The sequence below is a fragment of the Oncorhynchus mykiss genome, chromosome 26 (genome assembly GCF_013265735.2).
Source record: "Oncorhynchus mykiss isolate Arlee chromosome 26, USDA_OmykA_1.1, whole genome shotgun sequence".
Classification (NCBI taxonomy): Eukaryota; Metazoa; Chordata; class Actinopteri; order Salmoniformes; family Salmonidae; genus Oncorhynchus; species Oncorhynchus mykiss.
This window is the reverse complement of record NC_048590.1, coordinates 21,995,913-22,013,670: the sequence shown is the minus strand read 5'-3', so window position 1 is coordinate 22,013,670 and position 17,758 is coordinate 21,995,913. Positions and strand designations below refer to the sequence as shown.

General features: G+C 43.9%; 1 protein-coding gene across 1 annotated transcript in view; it reads left to right on the top strand.

Moving 5' to 3' along the window:
• Window positions 1-17,758, top strand: part of LOC110506389 (coiled-coil domain-containing protein 102A) — a 75,868-nt gene that overhangs the window by 17,573 nt on the left and 40,537 nt on the right. Inside the window, exons 2-3 of the mRNA XM_036963790.1 lie at window positions 14,904-15,636; window positions 17,497-17,714. Of these exons, the coding sequence (XP_036819685.1) occupies window positions 14,995-15,636; window positions 17,497-17,714 (860 nt within the window). The 5' untranslated portion in view covers window positions 14,904-14,994. The remainder of the gene's footprint in view (window positions 1-14,903; window positions 15,637-17,496; window positions 17,715-17,758) is intronic.

Sequence of the window (17,758 nt, the reverse complement as noted above, 5' to 3'; positions counted from 1 at the left end):
GCCTCTACTCTCCCATCGGCTGCCCTGTCAAAGGCCTGTTACACTCCCCCTATCTACGGCTGAGTCGGCTGCCCTGTCAAAGGCCTGTTACACTCCCCCCATCTACGGCTGAGTCGGCTGCCCTGTCAAAGGCCTGTTACACTCCCCCCATCTACGGCTGAGTCGGCTGCCCTGTCAAAGGCCTCCTCCCTCGCGGTCTTCGCCGCCTCTCCCTCAGCTACTGCCTCACATGGTCTGCTCTGCTCCCTCCGTCGTTGTCCGAACGAAATGTCTCTCGCTCACCACATCTTTCCCTATTCCTTATCAAGGCTGCCGCTTTTCCATCCCTCGGATCTCAGTAACCACATGGTCTATCCAGACACGGAAGCTGTCCATTTCCTTCACAAGTCTCGACGTGCTGGGCTTCACGGTCTGTGAATGTGAATACTGACAATTCTAATTGTCTCCGGTTCTCTGTCTTTGTGTCTTTGCAAAATTCCATTACATAGCTGGGGGGAGTTAAGGCAATACAATTCACATCGTTATTCACGTCATATACAGTGGGGCAAAAAAGTATTTAGTCAGCCACCAATTGTGCAAGTTCTCCCACTTAAAAAGATGAGAGAGGCCTGCAATGTTCATCATAGGTACACTTCAGCTATGACAGACAAAATGAGAAAAAAAATCCAGAAAATCACATTGTAGTATTTTTTATGAATTTATTTGCAAATTATGGTGGAAAATAAGTATTTGGTCACCTACAAACAAGCAAGATTTCTGGCTCTCACAGACCTGTAACTTCTTCTTTAAGAGGCTCCTCTGTTTTCCACTCGTTATCTGTATTAATGGCACCTGTTTGAACTTGTTATCAGTATAAAAGACACCTGTCCACAACCTCAAACAGTCACACTCCAAACTCCACTATGGCCAAGACCAAAAAGCTGTCAAAGGACACCAGAAACAAAATTGTAGACCTGCACCAGGCTGGGAAGACTAAATCTGCAATAGGTAAGCAGCTTGGTTTGAAGAAATTGTGGGAGCAATTATTAGGAAATGGAAGACATACAACACCACTGATAATCTCCCTCGATCTAGGGCTCCACGCAAGATCTCACCCCGTGGGGTCAAAATGATCACAAGAACGGTGAGCAAAAATCCCAGAACCACACGGGGGGACCTAGTGAATGACCTGCAGAGAGCTGGGACCAAAGTAACAAAGCCTACCATCAGTAACACACTACGCCGCCAGGGACTCAAATCCTGCAGTGCCAGACGTGTCCCCCTGCTTAAGCCAGTACATGTCCAGGCCCGTCTGAAGTTTGCTCGAGAGCATTTGGATGATCCAGAAGAAGATTGGGAGAATGTTAGATGAAACCAAAATATAACTTTTTGGTAAAAACTCAACTCGTCGTGGACAAAGAATGCTGAGTTGCATCCAAAGAACACCATACCTACTGTGAAGCATGGGGGTGGAAACATCATGCTTTGGGGCTGTTTTTCTGCAAAGGGACCAGGACGACTGATCCGTGTAAAGGAAAGAATGAATGGGGCCATGTATCGTGAGATTTTGAGTGAAAACCTCCTTCCATCAGCAAGGGCATTGAAGATGAAACGTGGCTGGGTCTTTCAGCATGACAATGATCCCAAACGAAGGAGTGGCTTTGTAAGAAGCATTTCAAGGTCCTGGAGTGGCCTAGCCAGTCTCCAGATCTCAACCCCATAGAACATCTTTGGAGGGAGTTGAAAGTCCGTGTTGCCCAGCAACAGCCCCAAAACATCACTGCTCTAGAGGAGATCTGCATGGGGGAATGGGCCAAAATACCAGCAACAGTGTGTGAAAGCCTTGTGAAGACTTATAGAAAACGTTTGACCTCTGTCATTGCCAACAAAGGGTATATAACAAAGTATTGAGATAAACTTTTGTTATTGACCAAATACTTATTTTCCACCATAATTTGCAAATAAATTCATAAAAAATTCTACAATGTGATTTTCTGGATTTTTTTTCTCATTTTGTCTGTCATAGCTGAAGTGTACCTATGATGAAAATTACAGGCCTCTCTCATCTTTTTAAGTGGGAGAACTTGCACAATTGGTGGCTGACTAAATACTTTTTTGCCCCACTGTATTATCCATCACATGTGTCCCGTTATGCAGTACCAATGATTCATACTGCACAACATATTTAATATAGCAAGTTAACAATGTGTCATCATACAATCCATAGAAGCCATTTAATCAAGCACATAGGGATCAGAATGGGTATTTTGCAATGACCCATCACATTGCATTCCAGTGTGTGTCCTTGTAACGGTGCCAGATGTGACTGTTGGATAGCTGCAGTAACTCTGTTAAAGCGGCGATGCCAGGTGTCCACAGGCGCTATGTCCTGTACAGTGACAGGATGATAAAATGTAGTGAGGAAGATTCAAGACAGGGAAATGACCAGCTGACCACAAACTCGAGCTCAGAATAACTCTGCCCTTCAGGAAGACAGCCCTGGTTATAGGGAGGAGAGAAATGCATGTGCAAGTGAATGATTGAAAGGGATGGGAGAGATTACGGTTAACATACTGTATATTGAGTTAAAGACAGCTCTGCTTCTCTTCATTAATTACTGCTCAGACTTTGCCAGACGTGCTGGATGGATGACAACACTGCAAGATCAATGTAGCCTGAAGGCAGCTAGCTTCTCACCCTCAGATCCTTGGTTATTGTTAGCAACAGAGACAATGTGATGTTATCCCTGTAGGCGGAAGAGCAGAGCCCTGTGGCCAGGTGCTGTGGTCATTAGCTGGCTGCTGCTGCTTAGTTATTCATGTATTCAGACTGCCTGCAGGGGGGCACTGCGCATCACCTTCTATTGCACCCTAGTGAAACTTCCAAGACACAGCCATTTTCCTGCAGATTAAGGTTCTCTCTCTGGGTTTACCTTTGGCTGACAAGTAAGAAAGTGAGAAATTGACAAGAAACACCAGTCTCAACGTCAACAGTAAAGAGGCGACTCCGGGATGCTGGCCTTCTAGGAAGAGTACCTCTGTCCAGTGTCTGTGTTTTTTTGCCAGTCTGAGATATGGCTTTTTCTTTGCAACTTTGCCTGGAAGGCCAGCATCCCGGAGTCGCCTCTTCGCTGTTGGCGTTGAGACTGGTGTTTTGCGGGTACTGTTTAATGAAGCTGCCAGTTGAGGACTTGTCTGTTTCTCAAACTAGACACTCTAATGTACTTGTCCTCTTGCTCAGTTGTGCACCGGGGCCTGTCACTCCTCTTTCTATTCTGGTTAGAACCAGTACACAGCGTTGTACAAGATCTTCAGTTTATTGGCAATTTCTCACATGTAATAGCCTTTATTTCTCAGAACAAGAATAAACTGACGAGTTTCAGAAGAAAGTTATTTGTTTCTGGCTATTTTGAGCCTGTAATCGAGCCCACAAATGCTGATGCTCCTGATACTCAACTAGTCTAAAGAAGGGCAGTTTTATTGCTTCTTTAATCAGGACAACAGTTTTCAGCTGTGCTAACATAATTGCAAAAGGGCTTTCTAATGATCAATTAGCCTTTTAAAATTATAAACATGGATTAGCTAACACAACATGTCATTGGAACACAGGAATGATGGTTGCTGGTAAGGGGCCTTTGTATGCCTATGTAGATATTCCATCAAAAATCTGCAGTTTCCAGCTACTAGTCATTTACAACATTAACCATGTCTACACTGTATTTCTGATGAATTTGATGTTATTTAAATGGACAAAAAAATGTGTTTTTCTTTCACAAACAAGGATATTTCTAAGTGACCCCAAACTTTTGAACAGTGGTATACATGTATGTCCCCTTGGGCCCTTGAAAGTCATGGTTCTTTATTTGATGGATGATTAGTGTGGAAACATCCCCTCTGTGTCGTGTCCCTCTTGTGCCCTGACGCCAGCTAAAAGGATTAAAACAGCCAGCTTCTTCAGTCATCCTCATACCTCTGTCAGCTTCTATTCAGTTACTTTCCCCCGCAGTCACCAGCATCCTCCACACACACGCACACACACGCACACACACGCACACACACGCACAGTCTTGTATAACTACAGTCCTATTCAGTCCTATTTTCCCTAACCACAAACTAACCCTAACCTTAACCCCAAAACCTAACCTCAACCCTAACCCTAAAACTAACCCTAGCTCCTAACCCTGAAACTAGTTCTAACCATAACACTAATTCGAACCTTAACCCTAAACCCCCTAGATTAGAAGTCTGTTACAACTTCCGCCGATATCGGCTCCTCTCCTTGTTCGGGTGGCGTTCGGCGGTCGACGTCACCGGCTTTCTAGCCATCGCCGCTCCATTTTTAATGTAATCCATTTGTTTTGTCTTGTTCCCTGCACACCTGGTTTTCATTCCCCAATCAATTCATATGTATTTATTCCTTTCTTCCCCATCATGTCTTTGTGTAGGATTGTTTGTGTTACGTGTATTTTGATATTGTGGATATTGTTACGTGCATTACTTTTTGTCTATGTTCCGTGTTTTGGGCACATTTTATGTTACTTTGTGCTGTCATTTTGACCAGAATAAAAAGTGCGCCTGTTCACTACACTCTGCTCTCCTGCACCTGACTTCACCTTCAATACACACTCTGAACAAGGTCAACCGATTATGATTTTTTACCAATTATTGGAGGTCCAAAAAAAGATTGATCGGCCGATTTCTATATATATATATTTGTTATAATGACAATTACAACAATACTGAATTAACAATTAACACTTATTTTAACTTAATACATCAATAAAATCAATTTAGTTTCAAATAAATAATGAAACATGTTCAATTTGGTTTAAATAATGCAAAAACAAAGTGTTGGAGAAGAAAGTAAAAGTGCAATATGTGCCATGTAAAAAAGCTAACGTTTAAGTTCCTTGTTCAGAACATGAGAACATATGAAAGCTGGTGGTTCCTTTTAACATGAGAACATATGAAAGCTGGTGGTTCCTTTTAACATGAGAACATATGAAAGCTGGTGGTTCCTTTTAACATGTGTCACGATCATTGGAGTGAATGGACCAAGGCGCAGAGTACTTAGAGTTCCACATGTTTAAAAAAATATGAAACGCACCAAAAACGAAATGTGATGTTCTGGGCTGCTCACAGGGAGCTACACAAAAACAAGATCCCACAAACAACAGGTGGGAAAAGGCTGCCTAAATATGATCCCCAATCAGAGACAACGATAGACAGCTGCCTCTGATTGGGAACCATACCAGGCCAAAAACATAGATTGCCGACTCTAGTCACAACCTAACCTAAACAAATAGAAAATTAAAAAGAGCTCTAAGGTCAGGGCATGACAACATAAGTCTTCAATATTACCAGGCAAGAAGTTTTAGGTTGCAGTTATTATAGGACTATTTCTCTCTATACTGTTTGTATTTCATTTACCTTTGACTATTGGATGTTCTAATAGGTACTTTAGTATTGCCAGCCTAATCTCGGGAGTTGATAGGCTTCAAGTCATACACAGCTCAATACTTGAAGCATTGCAAAGAGCTGTTGGCAAACGCAGTGTCACGGCCGTCCTCCTCTTCATCTGAAGAGGAGAGGCGAGATGGATCTGAGGACCAATACGCGGCGTGGTAAGTGTCCATGGTCAATCTTTAGTAAAGAAAGTAGTGAACACTGAAAACTATACAAAACCAGTAAACAAAATAACAACCGTGAAGCTAATCATATGGACTGTGCTGAAACAAGCCATCAACATAGACAATCACCCACCAACAAACAGTGCAACCCAGGCTACCTAAGTATGATTCTCAATCAGAGACAACTAATGACACCTGCCTCTGATTGAGAACCATACTAGGCCGAAAACATAGAAATGCCCCAAAACATAGAAAAACAAACCTAGACTGCCCACCCAACTCGCGCCCTGACCATACTAAATAAATACAAAACAACGGAAAATCAGGGTCAGAACGTGACACGCAGTATAGTGCTGTTTGAATGAATGCTTACGAGCCTGCTGCTGCCTACCACCAGTCAATCAGACTGCTCTATCAAATCATAGACTTAATTCTAATATAATAACACACAGAAATATGAGCCTTAGGTCATTAATATGGTCTAATCTGGAAACTATCATTTCGAAAACAAAACGTAATTATTTCAGTGAAATACGGAACCGTTCCGTATTTTATCTAACAGGTGGCATCCATAAGTCTAAATATTGCTGTTACATTGCACAACCTTCAATGTTATGTCATAATTATGTAAAATTCTGGCAAATTAGTTCGCAACGAGCCAGGCGGACCAAACTGTTGCATATACCTTGACTTTGTGTGCAATGAACGCAAGAGAAGTGACACAATTTCCCTAGTTTAATATTGCCTGCTAACCTGGATTTCTTTTAACTAAATATGCAGGTTTAAAAATATATACTTCTGTGTATTGATTTTAAGAAAGGCATTGATGTTTATGGTTAGGTACATTCGTGCAACGATTGTGCTTTTTATGCAAATGCACTTTTGTTAAATCATCCCCCGTTTGGCGAAGTTGGCTGTCTTTGTTAAGAAGAAAAAGTCTTCACACAGTTCGCAACGAGCCAGACGGCCCAAACTGCTGCATATAGCCTGACTCTGTTGCACAGAACGCAAGAGAAGTGACACACTTTCCATAGTTAAAATAAATTCATGTTAGCAGGCAATATTAACTAAATATGCAGGTTTAAAAATATATACTTGTGTATTGATTTTAAGAAAGGCATTGATGTTTATGGTTAGGTAGACATTGGTGCAACAACAGCGCTTTTTTCGCGAATGCGCTTGTTAAATCATCCATTTGGCGAGGTAGGCTATGATTCAATGATAAATTCACAGCCACCACATCGATTATATGCGTCACAGGACAAGCTAGATAAACTAGTAATATCATCAACCATGCTTCTACACCTGCATTGCTTGCTGTTTGGGGTTTTAGGCTGGGTTTCTGTACAGCACTTTGAGATATCAGCTGATGTACGAAGGGCTATATAAATAAATTTGATTTGATTTGATCAACCATGTGTAGTTAACTAGTGATTATGTTAAGATTGATTGTTTTTATAAGATACGTTTAATGCTAGCTAGCACCTTACCTTGGCTCCTTGCTGCACTCGCATAACAGGTAGTCAGCCTGCCACGCAGTCTCCTCGTAGAGTGCAATGTAATCGGCCATGATCGGTGTCCAAAAATGCAGATTACCGATTGTTATGAAAACTTGAAATCGGTCCTAATTAATCGGCCATTCCGATTAATCGGTCGGCCTCTACCCTAGATATAGCAATTGACCCTGTGGGGACTAATAAAATGTCACACATTAGTGTTGACCTTTATGTCCTCAGTGAAAGCAAGCTTTAATTTGCTGTTATGTGCAGTAGTACCAGTCAGTCTCTGCAGTGCAGAAGGTCCCTCTCTTACCCTGGCTGTTACCATTGGATCCTGACTGAGATGCAGACTCCACTTTCTCTGCTGGTCAGCTGTCCCCTGGCCCTCTCATTGTCCCCCCTCATCCTGCTGGGTGGGGACCCTATTAAGAGCACAGTCGCAACCAGGGCAGGTTGTTCAGATCATTGATAGGTAGAAGATGGAGACTGCTATGCCAGCTGTGTGATACTCCGATCCTGATTCCTGTCCCCCCCTCTCCATTATCCAGGACCTCAACAGGAAACAAGAAGCCCTAAAATCCCTGGATTGTTGTTGTTTTACTGGAGTCTAGAATTGGGAGATTTTTGTTGCTTGCCAAAGCAGTTAGGCGCTACAGGCTAAGAGATTTTAATGAGCTATGACACTTTGTGTGTAGTATTTGGACAAGCATCACTGAAAAAATATTAATCAGAGACTGTTCATATGGTTTTAAGTGTCTAGTACTTACGTTTTGCAAAACGCTTCCCTCTGCGGTTGCCGTCTGTTGAAGATTTAATATCATGGTAGCAAGATGACCAAATCATGACCCATTTTCCTGATGGTGTTGGATTTAACGTTAGTGAGCCCAAAGTCACGGTACAATGATTCTCTCTGTTGAATAACAGGAGCTAGATTAAAATGAACCAGAAAGCTCTCACTTCATCACTCCTGCATATATTTGGTGAGGCTATTGCTTGGTACTTTTCAAGTCACTTGATGTGCTGTAGGGAAGTAAACTGTTTCCTCCTATGCTGAAGTGTTTTCCCCAGATAGTCTTGTCTTACCTACAGTAGCACCAATAACACAACATCTCAAAGCACGTAGAGAAAGTGAAAGCACCACTGCCATCTCAGATCTGGCCCTGTGGCTTTCTGCACATCTACGAAAGAAGATGCAGAGACAAGCACTCGGGTTACTAGGTACATGTTTGTCTTGTGTGTTTTCAGATAAGAACGAATGAAGCAGTGAAGGAAAAAGAAGCTTTCCTTTTCACCGTGATGGAAGAGAGATATAAAAACACTTTCTCAGTCTGCGGTTGTAGACCCTAGGCTGCACAGCCTGTTTGGCTTCCTTTGGCAGTTTCAGGTGTAAAACCGCAAGGTGCTGTCGTGCAGGCAACTGGGACGCACGATACAGCCTGTAACAACTCAAGCGGTTGCGCTTTTTGTGTAAAGATACTGTTTGTGTGTCTTGTTAAAAATACGAAAGTGCATTGGCAATGTAGCACCGGCGGCAGTCAATTTAATTGTTCCTTTCTCTCTTTCACTTAAATACAGTTGTCAAACTTTTTGCCTGCATCCTCTAAATTCTCCATTTCTGTCACTCTGTCTCTCCTCTATTTCTGATGTCAGAACACTGTTTTCTCACAGCAACACTAGGCTGTGTGTAGTGACAGCACTGTGTTCTCCCCCCTAACCATTATACCCCACATAGTCTAGATGGAATAGAATTAGCAAATACATGTCATGGTTGTCTTACAGTATAAATGGAATCAAACTTGATTTGAAGTGCATTTAAAATCGCAACACACGTTATAGTTAAACATATCTATTCATATTAGTTTCTGTTGCTTTGAGTGGGGGTACGTCTCTGTGGTAGTTTCCAGTGAAGGCTACTCTACTCTCTCTTTCTGCGTTTCATTTCTCAATATCCTGCAGCTATCGGCTGGATTCCACGTATCCGACATGAGCTTGGATCCTCCAGCTGGAACTAGTTTCAAATGGAAGTTCCCCAGAGAAATTGGGTTATTTATAGAGGCATTTCATTTTGGGATCGCTGACCCATGATACCACTGTCTTGGAACAGATTGTATTGAAATGCAAAAACTCTCAGCTCCAGCTTTTACTTTGTTCTTTCTTTTCTAGTTTTCAGTCTCTGTCCATCTCTTCTCTCCGGCTGGAGTCTTTTTGAAACTCGCTCCCTTTTGCACTCATTCTTTCACTCCCCTGTTGTCGAGCCACGCTGATTTGCCCCTCTTTTTTCTCTTGGACTTCATTGACTAGACTTTTGTTTGTGCTTATTGTGTCTGTCTGCAGTAGTCACTCAGTATTAGGATCACTTCCCGGTCCAATACCTTGATCCGCTCTTTGATGTTTCCCTACAAGACTCAGATCAGTGAATGTGAACAAATACCCCCTGGAGCCATAAGAGGGAGACAACAGGTAGTCCATGCAAACCAATGAGATAATTCATAGAACATCAGCTGACCTTCTAGGTCATGGATGGGTCCGAAGATCAACTTGAACTTTTGATTGGCATGTTGACAAATGCTAGTCTGTCAGTCGGCTTTGATATTGTTGAGGTGGGTCTTTGATCATTATGGAGAGAGACGCAACAGCTTAGCCCTTTATCTCAGCACCCATACACACTCTGTGATATTCCAGAAACAGACACAAACACTCTTCACCCCTGACCCCTGAAATGAAGTGACAAGAAGAGTCTGTTGTGGTAAAGTCAACTGCGCTCCATAGAAATGTATGCATGTTTCCTTTGTGGAACCACATTTAAGTGCAATGTCTGCCTGTCTGTCTGTTTGAATTTTTTTTTTTTAGCAGACTGTTCAACCTCCTTTTACGCTCTAAGTAGACAGTTAGAAAATAGACCATTCCTACACAGGGGTTGAAATGTATTTTCTTTGCAATCCTGATCCTGAAGAGCAACTTAGTGCTTGATTGATTCATTGAAGCCATACAGTACTGTCCTCTCCATGTAGGCCTAGGTGAAAACCACTGTGTATGTACAGCGAAAACACCCAGGTGTCTTGTCCAGCTGCAGCCTTCAAAACCCTCTGTCTGTCAGCCAGACACAGACCAAACATTTCCCTTCTTATCTCCTCTATACCAAAATGTAATCTCGTCCAGTCATCGTCTTTGGGTTTCTGCACTCTTCTTCTGTCCCTCTGTTTCATACTTTCTATTATTCTTCTCTCGTTCCTGCTCTCGTTCTAACTTCCTGTCTGGGTCTGATGAGGTTCAGATTACAAATTTAACAAGAACCATGTATCAGCTCTGTTTTCCTTTTTCTTTCCCTCACTCTCCCCCTCTCTGCTTTCTCGGTCTCCCTTTTGTATTACAAGCCCCGGTTCCTATGTGTTTTCACTTGATTCAGTTCAGATTACATCCACAGTTAGCTGATAGAAGAAGAGTTGTGTCTCGTTTTCCACTTGACCTTCTTATTTTCGGTAGCAGCCTCTTCACCTGTTCTCCTCTTCTTCCACATACTTATATATATATATATATATGTTCACTTTTTCTCTCAATAAAAGCGTTCCCTTTCCATGCGAGGGGACAACAGAAATGGCTTGTGGTCCAGACAGAGCCATTGTGTGTGTTTCTGTGTATATTGCTATCACAGACTGATATGTCGTACAAAGGCGACAGGGCCCAAACCATCTCCCGCTCTGACTCTGTCGCTGCCTCCCTTTTAGAGAGCACGAGACAAGACTCTCAGAGGATAGTGTTCAGTGTAGGTGAGAAGAAGGGGGAGGTTATCTCCTTCCTCTACTGGACTGCCTCAGCTGACTCCCACCACCATCTCTGAGCCGTAGCGTGAGCCCTGGTGCGGAGTGACAGAGTAAGCTAGTGAGAGAGGTGGGTGCCTACTAGGGGGGTTAGGCAGAGAGTTTATATGGAGGGGACATTAAAATGGCATGGCGTAATGAGGTGTTATAGATCGTCCCCACTGAAATCTTAATGAACATGAAATGGAGAATATGGATCACAAGGAGACTGCAGGCAGTGAAGGTGTTACATAGGTACATAATACATCTCTGATGGCACTGCTCCCCATCTTTCATATCATCTCCGTTGTGTTTGAGATTCCTGAAGATATCCACTAGTACAGAGAACAGTCCGAGACAGAGATGGTATTTTAGACAAGATCTTTGAGAGAATGCATGGTGAATGAGCGTCCCTCATACATGTGTTACTCACAGGAACTGGTGAGTTTGCTGCTCAGTGTTTGGGACTAATGTGTTGGTCTATTACTGCAGAATCCTTGCTATGTTTATTCCACAATTTGTATCTTTGTACGTTTGGTGTGCCACGCTCGTAGCCTACGGTGGGTGTATTTTTATATTTAGTCTCTCTCATCAGCATATAAACAGCTTCCCTTAAGCCAGAGCAAATAATTATGGCTCAGCCATGCAATTGATCCATTACATGAGTCTCCCTCACACACACAGTGTTACAGGTCTGGTGTGATTAAGTTGCAGTAAACATGTCAGATACAGGCTCTGATGGTGATCAGGAGCGGGATTCTGCACTAGACTCCAGGCTCATCTCATGTTTTACACCCCAGAGAGTTGGTTTGGGGTGTTGATTTGAGTATTCATATCTTTTTACACCAAAGTCCTCTCATTCTCTTTAGTCGCCTCATTCTCATACATAGATAAGCTGTCGCTGCCTCTGGGGATCGGAAATTTAATGATCAGAGTTTCGGTTTCTATCCTTACAAAAAAACAGCTAAAACGGTCTCATCTCAGCCCCCCCCCCCCCCCCCCTCTCTCGCTCTCTTTCTCTCTCTCTCTTACACTATCCTCTCTCCCCTCTTCTTTTTCTCTGTCAAGTCTACCTGTCCCTCATTGTCAGCAAATGCAAATGTATTCTTGCTGTTGTTGACAAGGGTCATGACCCTGCAAAAATGTGTTGTTTTATAGTACATTTTTTGCAATTCCGCACATATTGCAATAGGTCAGAGAGAAAATGTGGAGTTTTATAGCTAATCTCATGCTATTCTACACATTTTGCAATGAGGCTGAGAGACAATTTTGCAGTTTTACAGCTAATTTCCTGTAATTGTAAACATTTTTGCCATGGCTTATGACCTGTTCAAATCTGCCTTCCGGGGACTGTTGGGTGTGGTACTCTAGTGATGACCTGTCTGTAGAGTATTTTCATTCTGTCTTTCTGCATAATTTCCTTTCTGGCAACCGATTCGTCGGTGTCTAGGGACTGCAAGTTGCCATGGTGTTAAGCCGAAGTCTAGAGTCTGGACATGCGTGAGGTCAATGGGTTTACTGGGTTGCCATGGTGCTAGTTGAGGCTTCGTTTCTCATCCTTGGCTGTTTGCAAATTACCTTTGCAACTTTCTTCATGCTGTACTGGCTCTAGGTAATCTCTAACGTGTGACCATTCGTCTGTAACCTCCTGTAACTGGCACCAGAACAGTATGAAGAGGATGGCCCAATGTGTCTCGCCTACTCAGACTGATCCCAGAACATATTTCTGAACTCCACAGGGACACTGGACTTTATGTCACTCATTTATCGACCAGAGTGTTTTGCTGTGGCAGTTGATGGTCGCAGAATAGGAGTAGACTAGAGCGTGTAAAAAATACTACTGTCAAAGGAAGTTGTACTGTACTGTCTAGGGCTGTGGAGGTCACGAAATTTTGTCAGCCAGTGATTGCCAAGCAAATAGCTGCCGGTCTCACGTTAATTAACATAAACACATTTCGTATCCTCTGGCTTCCACACATAGCCTACAAGCCATTATAAAAAGTGTAATAAATCCATGTAATATAGCCTACACCTTCACAGTAAATCCATTATTTATTTTAGACAGGTCTAAAGAAGCACGGTGAAGAAAATGTTGTCTATTTCAGAAGAAAATAATAGCATACTCGGATGTGGCTATGCCAAACGGTTGTGGGCTGCACTAGTTCATTTAGCAGACAAGATTTGCTTATAATTCCATGGCATTACTTTATATTATTTTATAGTATATAAAATACAATTGAACAAAGCTGAATAAAATATAAATGTTTTCTCCAAACGATTTGGGGGAGTGCACACATCCGACCATTCTGTGTTGAGCGGTTAACAAAGAATTAGGTACTCCTACAGTATATGCTTCATTTAGTTGTTCTACAAACGTTGGGCTATATGTTTTGATGTTTAATACATTGTAAGGCTGCATGATGAGACTCTAATGATGATTTGGGGAAAAAAGTATCTTGAAAGGCATGAGCCCTGCTTTGTTTTTTTTGTGCAGGCTGTACATACTCCAATAGTCTCTCATTCACAATTTGACAAACACTTAATAATGCCTCAAATTTCAAGGCTGCATCCCCTTTGTGGCCGTAATGCACCCTAAAAAAAAAACATGCCTTTTGCGGGTCGCAGTGCTGCATTGTGCCCTTCTCCCGGTGTGTGATGCGCAATCCGTAGCGTCTCTCACAAGCCTCTCGGTCACATGATTGGGTCTTTCTCACAGGCTACAAATTAAGACAGACACATTGGGGATGCAACTGCGCACTTCCTGATCCAATTCCGAGTTGCATATTGAAGATATTTTTTCGTCAGCCAACAAGATGAGTAGGCCTTTCAAGAACAGCAAAAGCACTAGCCTATGTCAATCTACTATCCCCCATAGTACAAAAGTATTCTATTCTGTGCGATAAATAAATATTCCAATCCTAGTTTGGGACAGTTGTGGGATGCGATAGATCTCAAATTAATACAAACCTTTTTATGCAATGTGGCTGATGCAACAGATCAGAACATTTAGCTTAAAATGTTGATAAACTATTAGGCCATTTCTACACATTATAAGCGCAGCAATGCGCACATGGTAGTAGAATATAAGCATGAATGTTCCATTAGCAGAACACACCATTATCAAAAGTGACCGCAAATGCAATTAAGCATGTAATGCTTGTATTATTTGCCCATTTTAGTTGTGATACAAACCTTGTTAAAATATATAGGCCGTTGGGCTAGGCTACATGAGGTGTGCGACTATGATTTACTATGAAGTAAAGAAATGCTTATGCTGGGCATCATTCACAAGTGATAATATAGAATTCACAAGTGATAGGCTAATATTGTTACCAATCAGACTATTCTTGATTTAATCTTGTTTTCACATCTTCTAAATAATATATGTGTGACATTTGTTATGATTTAGAATGGACCATTATCATGCACCTGTATTGAAATGGGCAGCGGGAATAAATGCTTGTCATCTATGCACTTAAATAGTGAATGGAGGATGCTTTTCCCCATGGTTTATTTACATGTCAACCAGGTAGGCTATAGTCCTGTTGTAAATAAAAGCAATGTGCTTAATATTAGGAAAGTTGAGAAATAAATATAGTAGACCTAGCCTATAGAAAGCTGGTGGAATCCTCCTCTTTTTATTAGTGGCCATCACTCTGTTTTCTCACGCAATTGCATAGCCTATAGACATTTTGCGCAACATGACCTCATGGGCTCTCATGAAATGTTTGATTAGATTTTTGAATACATTAGCGTTGATGTCAGAGTGATTAGAAGGACAATAGACTGCTGAGTACCAGGCAGTTAGCAAGGTTTGTTGGCTACTAATGACCAGCAGCATCAGAGCTTGGAGAAGACTAATTACCGTGACTAAACGGTCATGTGGAATTTGGCTGTCTTCATGACTCGTGACCGCAGGTGTGGTGGTAATATGGTCACTGCAACAGCCCTAGTACTGTCCAACTAACCAGAGTCTCCATTTTGTGTTTGAATCTGCAGGTAGCCAACTGAGTAAAGGCGACCATGCACTCCTGAGTGCACAGCATCGCTCGTGTTTCCTGCTCTTTCCTGGATCATCATCGGCTCTGTGATGAACCACACCCCTAGCCCCCACATGGCCGAGGCCGCTAAGTCCGGGGCGGGCCTGCTCTGTGGCCTGGGCCTGGGGCCGGACAGGGTCCGCTCTCCTGATAGCCTGACCCACACGCCCAGCCCCACGGGGGGCACCCCCAGCTCCAGCCCTCCCCTGCTGCTCTCCCCTGGCCTGGGCGAGTCTGGGGACTGGGAGAGCCGTGAGGAGCTACGTCTGAGGGAGCTGGAGGAGGCCAGGGCGCGAGCTGCCCAGATGGAGAAGACCATGCGCTGGTGGTCGGACTGCACGGCCAACTGGAGGGAGAAGTGGAGCAAGGTGCGCTCCGAGAGGAACCGGGCACGGGACGAGGTGCGGCAGCTCCGCCAGAGGCTGGACACCCTGACCAAGGAGCTGATGGGCGCACGTCGGGAGCGCCAAGAACTGGCCTCCGAGAACGAGACACTCAGACAGGAAGCACTGCGTCTCCGTGCTGACCAGGCCTCGCCCTCCCACGCCCCCTCAGCACCACCCACCACCCCACCCTCCTCCTCCTCACAGCCCCTTGTGGACAGCAAGCAGGACAGGGTGGGCGAGGGGCCCGGGTCACCAGAACAAGAACCAGTGAGAGATGTGGACACAGATAAACCTGACAGACAAAAGGTGGGAGAATGGTCACACACTTTAGTACCAAACAATGTCAGAGACACACTACAGTACTCTATAACCCAGCACAGATCTGAGCCAGGGGAAAGGTTGGTCAAAGTTCTTGGTAGAAGATATAGCACCAGTCACTTATTTGGGCCAGCGTTTCATCTTGTTAATGAAGAGCCAGCAGCAGATATGTCTCAGAGCTTAACCTCCAGCATTGTGCCTCAGTGGGAGCTCTGCTGAAGTGTAGCTTTTGTTGTTAAAATAGAATCCCCCCTGCACCACCCTATCTTCTACCCAAGGGGCACAGCTTTGGTACTGCATCATTGAAGCCCAGTCCTTTCTCTGTGAGCCTCATATTCTCAGACACTTTGGAGGGAGAGGAAAGTCCCTGTTAGACACAAAATAAAACAAGCTTCCTGTCACAGAAAAGCCAGTCATCTTGCATGATTGGAAGGCATTGTAGCTGTTAGTGTTCTCAGATGTCCTTTGTCAATTAGACACAGGTCAAAATAGACTCCCTGAGCTGGCTCATCAGGTTTACAGTAGGGTAGCATTCTACCTGGGATCATAATGTATATTCAAGTCCCTTAGACTTAGATCGTGTTGTTGAGAGTTGGACAAGATGAGGTTTCTGTTTTTTAGGAAATGTGTAACTTGGAAAGGAGTGTTCAGCTGTATGCAACTCAAGCAGCAGTGAATACAGATCAGTGTCATTAGCAATCGGACTTGACCTTCAGCCAACTCACACACGGGGTGGGCTGCTGTTTCCTTGGAAACACTCTGACAGACACACACTCTCACACTCATACTGAACAGGAGGTCCACTTCAGGCATGAAAGGTAATGACGATAACCATTCTCAGTTTCCCAGTCTGGAGCCAAAGGGGAAACAGAAAATAAGTGAATCATGAGAAGACGTACAACACAACCTGGAGGAGAATGTCCAGTCAGATTCTTCCTCAGTGGCTCACCATGGGCCAACACTGAGCTCTCCCTAGGCAAGCAGCTGGCCGTGTATAATAAATCACTGTTGGATAAACAGCAGCATGAAAATGAGCTGGGCATTGTGGGGATGCTCACATACAATCCCATTTCCTGCCCCTCCATTGTTCTCTCCCTCTGTCTTACACAGACACGCTGAGTGCTTCCACATGTGGCGGGTTGAGTGAGAGGAGCAGCGGCTGCTCGCTCACCTCCACCTCATACATGAGCCTCTAGGTCCCCCTGCTGGCCACCGCTGGTAACAGGCTGTGTTTTTCCTTCAATCGGATGGTTGTGCTCTTGTGCTCAGCTCTCTCAGTAACAGGAGGTTGGCAGAGGGTCCGGAGCCCTGCGTGGTTCCCAGAGACAGGAAGAGAAGGAAGAGAAGAAAAAATATGTGGTTGAAAAAGTTTTTGATTTCTCCGTCAAACGTCTTGGGAGTTAAATTTTTATAGACAGGGAATTGGGATAGGGCGTAATATGATAGCTGCTGTACCGGCGCTGTTGAGTTAGGAAAAAACCTGTCTCCCTGGTGGGGTTTAATTAAGAAAAGTAAATATTTGCGTCTCGGAGTGTGCTTCGCTCTCCAGCCTTCTCTCTTGGAGTGGAGCTGTGATGGCTGACGTCGGGGTTTCAGAGTGGAGTGACTCCACTGAATGGTTCATCTAATCAAATCAAATTTGATTTGTCATATGCTTCGTAAACAACAGGTGAAGACTAACATTGAATGAAATTGCATATATCCCTCTTCCTCATTCCTCTCTTCTCTCTGGTCATTCTCCCGGATTCTCCCTTTTCCTTACGCCCTCTGTCTGTCCCTCGCTCCCTCCCTTCCACTTTCTCGATCCTCTGTCATTGTTTCTTCCCTTCTATCTCTCCCTTCCCCTAGGAGCTGGAGCTGTTGGAGTCAGTGCTGAGGTCCAAGGCGGAAGGTCCAGACTCGTGGGACGCCCGTAGTGCCAGCAGCCTGCGTTCTGCCCTGAGTCGTCAGGACCGCAGCCGGCTGCTCTGGGATGACATCGCTGCCATGGAGGAGGACCCCGGCAAGATCAACGCCCTCCAGCTCCGCCTCGACGAATCACAGAAGGTCCTGCTCAAAGAACGCGAGTAAGGAGAGGGGATCGAGGGAGGAGGGAACGAGACTGAAGGAG